The sequence below is a fragment of the Simochromis diagramma genome, unplaced genomic scaffold, assembly GCF_900408965.1.
Source record: "Simochromis diagramma unplaced genomic scaffold, fSimDia1.1 OVJJ01000612.1, whole genome shotgun sequence".
Classification (NCBI taxonomy): domain Eukaryota; kingdom Metazoa; phylum Chordata; class Actinopteri; order Cichliformes; family Cichlidae; genus Simochromis; species Simochromis diagramma.
In genome coordinates, this window is record NW_024387419.1 from 120,949 (window position 1) to 129,980 (window position 9,032).

The 9,032-nt window shown below is 39.7% G+C and overlaps 1 protein-coding gene and 1 long non-coding RNA gene across 9 annotated transcripts in view; one reads left to right on the plus strand and one right to left on the minus strand.

Annotated features, from left to right (window-relative positions):
* lrch1 (leucine-rich repeats and calponin homology (CH) domain containing 1) overlaps positions 1-9,032 on the minus strand; it is a 108,094-nt gene that overhangs the window by 60,440 nt on the left and 38,622 nt on the right. For all 8 annotated transcript variants that reach the window (XR_005693289.1, XM_040012556.1, XM_040012558.1 and 5 more), the window contains exon 2: positions 4,237-4,381. Coding sequence is in view for 7 of the 8 variants with exons in the window: in XM_040012556.1 (XP_039868490.1) it covers positions 4,237-4,381 (145 nt within the window). In the remaining variant the exon portion in view is untranslated. The remainder of the gene's footprint in view (positions 1-4,236; positions 4,382-9,032) is intronic.
* Positions 229-6,599, plus strand: LOC120721915. The gene is made up of 3 exons (XR_005693291.1): positions 229-385; positions 6,095-6,099; positions 6,586-6,599. It is a non-coding gene; the product is annotated as an uncharacterized LOC120721915 (long non-coding RNA).

A 9,032-nucleotide genomic window follows, 5' to 3' on the forward strand; every position in this document is an offset into this window, starting at 1 on the left:
GCAATGCACAGGAAGAGAAAGCTGATGAAGGAGATGCTATGCCCTCAACGTCGAGTGGCATTTTCTCATCTGTGACTTCAGTGGAAATTTCAGATTCAGGATCTGACACAGACTGATTCATGTTCTACACAGTTCTTACAAGTTCACAGAAACTTCTGTTCAATTAGAACCAAATATTTGAGTTGATGATTCTAATTTTTATACAGTTGTTGTAATTTGTGTTTTAACAATTTTTTTTTGATTGATGTTTTGTTTCATTTACAATATTATACAATAAAAAGTATCTTATTTTTTATTTGGGCTACTTAAATTTATTTTGGGCTACCAAAATCTGAAGAATGCCTGCCCAAAGGGCTACCAGGAATTTTGAAATTTTGCGGGCCCTGTATATGATTGTGAATGGACTTTGAGGGATGTTTTGTATGTGTTTTGATGTAAAATCCCATGTATTTTGTCAATAAAAGGCATTAAAAAAAAAAAAAAAAGAAAGGAGAAAAAAAAGGTCTCACAGCCGTTTCAACCTTATGCCATGCTCCAGATACCTCGGAACTTGGGAGTGTCATTAAGGCTGGGTATCGATTTCTATTTCTATACTCGATTAGATTCCGCTCCACAAGGTTTTATTCGATTTTGACTCAGACAGTCAGAAATATTATAATTCTGATCATTTATGAGTACATATCCATATTTTTATATCTGTGTATAACAACAAAGATGACACTTGTGAGACTTCATCAGAGGTGCAAGCATCACAGCAGATGCCTTTGTGTTAAAATAACTGAGGATAAAACACAGAAAAACATGAAGGAAATTTTTCTTCCCTGGCTTTTTATAGCAGATAACCTGAAAATATTTTGCAGTAGATCAAAAACTGAAGAAAACCATGACTCAACATATGAACATTACCTGATGCTGCTGACGTGAAGCAGAGCAAAGTTACAGAGGTTTAATTAGAGACACAGCTAAGTGTTTTGAATAATTTTAAAAAGTTTATATTTCTTCGGTATTGAACAGCAGAAATGAGGCTTTCTTGTTAGAGGTCATTTTAAAAAAACAAACAAAAGAAAAACAACGACTGACAGCACCTTCGCCCATGTGACGACTCATAAAACAGAGGGTAGGGTTGTGCCATATGACGAAAATCTCATATCCCGATATAAAACATTTATCGTCCTGACAACGATATAAATCACAAAAATGTAATATTTTCTGTAAATTCTGTTAATCTCGGGCAACTCAACTTGCGTGAAGTTTTTACAGCTGGGCGTCCTTTACCTGCATTCGAGTGTTTTAACCGATGCATGACACTATACGTTTTTAGTAGGGGTGCAACGATACACAAAATTCACGGTTCGGTTCGATACTTTGGTGTCACGGTTCGATATTTTTTCGATACAAAAAAATGTTCATGCCTTTTTAATTTGTCATGTATTAAAATTATAAATATATATTTGAACTCAAAAGTACAGTTTTTAAATTTAATGTTGCTGAAACAACAACAACAACAAAAAGTGATTTCTCGATCAGATAGATCGAGAAATCACTCATCGTTGGAAAAGAGAGTTTATTACAGAGAAATGTCTCTTTCCAAAATAAAAGCTATACTATACGCTTCTTCTGGGCTATATTCTCAGCAGCATATTAAACATATCAGGTCCCCATAAGGAGAATCATGTGCTAACGGCTGGCTAAATGACTCGGGTAAAGTTTGTAGCATGCGTGCTTGTTGTTTTTGTCTGCTTCCACTTGTCTTTGCACTAGGATGATATCGGCGTAAATGTGCAGTCGTTGTGTTCCCACTAGTGCTGTCAGCGTTAATCTCGTTAAAATGACGTTAACGCCATAACGTGGCAAATCTCCATTAGTGAGTTACGTGGCTCGCGCCGTGCGTGGGGCTGGACGGCATCAACACGTTAACGAGCTAACTGCGCTAACGCACTAGTTCCCACCAATGTAATTGAGCATTGCGTGGCACAACCAACATACTGGTTTACTTTTGTCCATCAGGGTCATACTTCACATGAAAACCAAAATAGTTCCAAACGCCAGATCTGAATGAGGGTGGGGGAGGTTCAATTTCAGGTAGCGTTGAGGCAGTTGCCATGTTGCAACGAGCTTAGCTTCTGTCTTGCTAGCTTGCGCTGCGCTCAGTGGATCTGCGCTCGACAGTGCAGCCTAGGCGGAGTAGTCGAACGCAGATCCACTGAGCGCTCAACACAGACAGCATCGTCAGAAGAAAAGTTGATAAAATAAATTAAAAATTTTGTATTGTTCGATACATATGCGTACCGAACCGAAAGCACTGTATCGAACGGTTCAATATCGATTCGAGTATCGTTGCACCCCTAGTTTTTAGACATAAGTTGTAACGGCCACCATTTGAGTCTAAGGTTTTTTTTTTAGCACCTGACGGCTCTTTTTTTCCTTCTCATTTGTAAACTCTTGCATACTCTTTAACGTGATTCGATTTATTTTGAAAAGTCTCAACAGGATCTTAAGCTTAAACAAATAAGCGGACGTAAAAACAGGCACTTGTCCGTCCGTAGTGTGGTTATATTAAATATAAGAGAAAGAGAGAACTTTAAGAAATTAATATAGCCACTACAGTGACCATCAAAACGATGAAAAAATATTGCTGTAAACAGTTTATTTTACGACACCACAAAACAAACAATAGCGTAACAGGAAATGATAGACGTTTTTATATCGTCATCCAATATATATCGTTATATCAAACCGCCCTAACAGAGGTCATACGAGTAAATGGCCCGCAGGAAGATATCCAAAGGGGACAATCAACCATTAGTATTGAAATACCTGGGACACCAATTTGTTTTTGTAGCTGAAGAAGCCTCTTGGATGACAGGGGAAACTTCTTTACAAACCTAAAGATGTCCAGTCGCCTCCTTGTGTTCAAGCTTTCAAGGCTACCGTGACCTAGAAGACTGAGAACCTGCTAGTTTATTTGACTGACACCTCTTCTCCTACCCTGCACAAACCAAACCAGGGGAGAGAGGTGGGAACTAGAGTGTCTTCAAAAAAATACAACAAACACTTAACCTTTGAGATGTAGAGTCACAAAACATTTCAGGCCGCCTTCACTTGCAGAGTGTGACAGATATGATACAATGAAGAGAGTGGCGAAACCTTGACCTTTAAAGGCAGAGAACAGCACAGTGTGTGAAGATCAACATAAGCCGAGTGTATCAAAGGTTTACAGTTAACTAACAGTTAACTGAACATCAGCTGTGTGGGATGACACTTGGCAAAATGATCACCCTGCAGCATTGTTGGCACATCACACAAACACGGACACACACCTGCATTGACCCCAGGCAGCAGTACAACAGCTCAGATGGGCCGAACACTGAAAGCGCTACCACCCAAAGCTGACACACAATAGCAGAGTCTGCCCACATTAAAGGACAATAACACTGCTTTATTTATGCTCTGTCACTCTCATTCAGTCTGATGCTGTGTTCAGAGTGCGGAGCCTCAAATCTGACAGGAGCCACACGCACTCACAGGTCCTTCTGTCTTTGTGAGGACACTGATATAATGCGTTACCTACGGCTTCTCTTTAGTTGTCACAACTAATTACAACACCCTAACCCATAAGGACAAGGTTATGGTCTCTCAGAACTAGTTTTTCCACGTATTGTGCAAGACACACAGAACTGTACAACTGTGCACTCGTTTTTTCTCTTTTTTTGTCAAATTCTCATGAGGGTAGAAGAAGCAGAATAAAAAGACAAAATCAAACTGATCTTAAACCATGTACATCTGTCAAATGGCTTCACCCACAATGACAAACAGTAAGAAAGAAATGCACAATGTCTTACTCCTTACCTTCACACACAATTTTTACATAACTCAAAACACTATACACTGTATATTTATTGTATTTCAGCATATGAGAGAAAAGGAACCACAGTATCAGGAACCTTTTAGAAATCAAAGCATGCAGCTCAACAGTTGTGATGCAGCATCAGTGAGTGTAAAACTCCATCTGTCTGAAGAAAGTATTTAAAATATGCTAAAATTATGCAGCATCACATTATTCTACTGCATTTATGCAAAAACACAGAGTGTTGTTTAATACCTAGTTAATGGGAATCAAAATGTACTGCTTGCCTGATGTTCATAAAACAGAGGTTTCACTCCCTCAGTCCCTGCTGCAGAAAATGTTCCCATATCGTAAAACAGCAGTGACACCAAGTATGTCGATGTGTGTACCTGAGGTTTAAGGAGGTGAGCGACTGCAGGCTGATGATGCTGTCTGGGATGGACCTGATGCAGTTGTGGTACAAGTTTAGTGTTTCCAAGGCAACCAGATGGCATACCTCTGAGGGGACGTCGGTTAGTCGGTTTTTTGACAGGTCTGCAATGGAAACCAAGAAAAACAACGTTTAGAACAATTAAAGGACACATTGCAATAATAAAAGATGCAAAGGTAGCAATTTGAGTAGTAGTTGAATGAAATATTAAACGTTTTAAAAAACAAAAACAAACTTTGACTTTGACATCTGGTGTGTTAATTGTAATAAAAATCAAAAATAAGTTGAAAGACAGGTAGCACCACAGACTCATATAAAGGTCTGAAAATGAATCCAATGTGTCCTTTTTCTTATGTAAAAATCAGAGGAGTGGCTCTTTAAACAGTCTGACTGGATGGAATCTGAGAAAACAGTTTACCTCCTCCATAAACTTAGTAAGCATAGCCCAAGTTGCTAGTTTGAATTGGTTTTCAGTTCGGCCCTGAGTACAATAGATGGTGATGCCATGTTTTAAGACATGGCATGCATAGTGACTTGAGGTTCTTAGTCAGTTCCTCCCTAAATTTGTTGTCTAGTTTCAAAGGGCCAAGACTGCGACAGCCCAAACAGTCCACAAATCAATGGGTGACCTCATATTGCCTCCATCAATTTTTTTTATACACTGTAGTTTTCATTAAAAATATGGTAACCTGATTTAACATATACATAACTCATACAGTCCTCAATTTTGATTAAATTCAGTGACTTATTTGATGACAGAAGGATAACCCGGGCTGTGTTTTATTTGCTGTTGGTGTTAAAGTCTCTGTAAAACATTGCTTATAAGGTAATTAAATATATTTCAGTACGATATAAAACTTTGTAATCACTCTCGTCGGAGCTGGACCTACAACAATTTGCTGTAATGCACTATACACCTATTTGCACACCCAACAATAACACATGCATTAAGATTTCTCGCTCCGTGTATTGTACAACATGCAGATTTTGGACTAAATTCTCTCTTCCCTTGTAACATGGAGCACCACAGACACGCCAGCAGAGGACTGTGAATCTGAGGTACGACTGACGTCAGACTCAAGGAACTCAGCATTTGACATGAGGACTCAGGTCAGCTGCTCAAGCCAGGACTGGTGACATCACTTCCTGCCGTAACTCAGCAACAATAATATCAACTTCAGTTATCAGCAACCCAGTAAGGCCAAGAAATGTCAGTGCAATTATTCCACATTGTTCTGCCGAGGCTGAACTCTGAGCCTCTTGAAAAACACATTTTGTTTTGTTAATGGTGCAAGAACAGCACAAGAGTTCATTTCCTCTGGTGGAAACAATCGGGGAAAAGTCATGTTGTACTTTTGTATTCAGTATTTATAGTCACGGTTTTCAATTAATATCCAGCAAGACTATGAGCAGAGACCTCGTTGCTATTTTTTTTGTTATACTAATGTTCCAGAGTTATGGAACAAGAGAGGTACTGCCTAACAACCAGGAGTAATCCGGAATTCTTTTATTTGATATTAAACAGACCAAAGCAACAAATCATCTCACAGCAGTTGTGTTTTTTATTTGTAGAGGGAGCTGAACTGGTTGCAGAAAGTGACAGTAAGCATCTATGTTGGAAAAACTCAGCTTCAATATGAAAGAATACAAACTGAATACAAATGTGTGTCCATAAGAATGAGTGCAGAGACTTGCCAATTTAAAAAATGCTGTTGCACCAGACACCGACTCTGCCTTAATAAGTGACCAATGAGAGGATAAAGTCTGAATGCAGTCTCTTTTCTGCCTGTGGATGTTTCTTTTGTCTTTTGTCACAGCAGATGTCTGCCCCTCCCTGATACTGGTTCTTCCTGTTAAAGGGAGTTTTTCCTTCCCACTGTCACCAAGTGCTTGCTCACAGGGGGTCTCTTGATAGTTAGGGTCTTCTCCAGAATAATGTAGGGCCTTTACCTTACAATATAAAGTACCTTGTTGTGATATAAATAATCCAGAGATGTACTGAACTGCCAGCTCATTATTCAACAATATCATGTTTCTTAGCTAAGCTTATATTCAGTCACAGTGTAAAGAAAATGTCACATCACATATAATATAGCTAATATAGCAATTAGCTTCTGCCAATGCCATGCTAATGTTGCTAAGATGGTGTGGGCCATTTTTCAACCAGTGACAGCTGGGATAGGCTCCACCTCCTCCAAGCCTAAGCTGGAAGACCAGGTAAGAAATATGCAGAAAAATGCAGCAACAAAACCATGACCTTCATACAAATTCTGTCCCTTGACTTAACTATGATGACACACAGGAACAGATATATATATTTTTCCATCATAAAAATGTCTACAAAAATAAATGACAATGAAAATAGGGCACTTTTACTGAATGTGCTTTGTAAGCTGGTGAATAGTACAAACACCAAACTGTACAAACAGCTCCTCTGAGGCACAAGTGTAGCAGGCTTTCATCAATTTAAAAAACAAAGAGAAAAAAAGAAAGTCACAGCTGCATCTGGGCATCAGCCACACGTAGAACGCATTGCATCATGGATCACACATTAACAGGAAGTGCTATTTAAAACACTGAACAAGAAACAAAGAGCCCGCCGGTCCTGCTTTCATCCGGTGAGCAAACGGCAGCAAGCTGACTCAACTCACAACAACACAAAGCTATTACTGGCAGGGCGTATGTGTGAGTGTGAGCGTAAGGTGCGTTCAACACCGTTAATGCTCTTATTAATCTCCAAAACAACACTGTGGAAACTGTAATGCGTTCAAAGCTGCAGTGACCTACTATAAACCACGAGACACACAGGGACAGATTAAGGACATGTCGATCCTACAGACACACATCTGTCAAGATACATTGGACTGTATCTATATGTGAGGCCATGTAAGGTGACACAAGTGATGATGCAGGCCTCAGGACATTTAGCCCATGACATACATAGATCTTCTTTTCACTCATATCAGCAATACCAGCGCTCAGGCCTGACTGAGTGTTTACACAGACGCACCTGTGACCGTTTCTGAAGTTTCGTGTTTTGTTGATGGTACCTGTTAAAATCCTACACTTGGATGGATGGACTTGGCACTATGGCAACAACATATTTTAGGGATGCAGCGAATTGTTGTTTGGATTGGACATCTGTGCAATATTGAGTGAAAAGGCAGGATCCAGTATCACTGACAATGGGCTTATTTCTGGGGATGATCCATCCAGTTCATTCAATTGACTTTACAAAGTTCATGACTGATATTTAAGGAGCCACTGTGTGACTGAGTGTGATGAGAGTTTTTCTACTGTAGATACCCTTTTTAAGAAAAGAAAATAAAGCAAATAAGTTTCAAACTTCAGCTGCAGTTATTACTTGTGTTTTGATGTAAGAAGAAAGAAAATGTTAAACATGGTAACTCAGGTATGGCGTGAACGTAGCTTGAGGCTACAACTAAACCAGTAAGGGCGTAAAGGCGAAACCTGCTGTTTAAATGTAGTCCTTTTCAGCCATACATCTTTTTTTAAGCCCTCTGACATCAATTTTCCCACACTTTTGTATGTTGCATTTTATTCAAGGTTTAATGCCTAATGAACCATTTTAAATAATCTCCATCCCGAGGCCCTGATGCTGCTAAACAATAACAAGGTACTCCCAATCAACTGCAAATTTAAGCTCTGGATTAGTTTCACAAGAACCCATTACAGAGCCATTAGATAGTAATCTGTTATGGGGTATTCCTAAAAGCTACAAGTCTTCATGCTGTAAATACAAAACGCACACACACGCACACACGCGCACACCCTGAGAAGCAGGCGTGGGGCTTCCTGTGTTAATAACAACACTCTCCCTCTCATATGAAAAAGGAAATGACCTATTGCTGCCACTGTGTGACCTCTGACTTAAGAAGAAGAAAGAGAAGAAGCCTGCTGCAGGAACACAATGACTTTACTTCGCCTAAACCTGATTCAGCATCTTTTTAAGATGTGAAACAACACATGAGTATTTTTCTCCCATTCACTGTCAATCCAACTCAGACATCTAGGACAACGTGTGGGATTATGAACATTGCAATTAGATGAAATTCAACTGTGAAAACTGATACTTTATCTCTTGAGCTTCCTCGTTTATACCCCACAATTTGTTAGAGCCAGACTTCACCTACACTGCTGCTGGTGTGAGGAGGGAAACCACTGATTAATGAATGAATGTGTATAAACCAGTCAGCGGTACCAGGAGACTAATCATTTACTGGGCAGTTCTTTAGTTTGCTACTACCCCTTGCCTCAACTGTTTGCAACAGATTCAAGATCAGGTTCAACAAGGTGCTGGAAAAATCTTCAGAGATTTCACACAGTTACTGTAGATCCCGTTGGCTGCACATCCACAATGCACCATGCTCTACTGGACTGAGATCTGGTGACTGTGGAGGTGATTTACACACAGTGAACTTATTGTCAGGTTCAAGAAACCAGTTTGAGGTGATTTGAGCCTTGTGGCATGCTGTGTTATGCCGCTGGAGTCTCTGTAAACCCTAAAGATGGCTGTGCAGGAAAATCACAGTTAGTTTCTGAAATACTCTGACACCAGCAAAGATGCCAGATTAAAAGTCACTTAGCCCGTCTTCTCCACTTAGTTTGACATTCAGCAAGTCGTCTTGTCTTTGCTCGAGTCTACAAGCCTAAATACATTGAGTTGCTGCCATTGACTGAAATTGGTGATTGGCTGATTTGGCATCTGCGTTAACGAACAGTAAACCAGGTGTA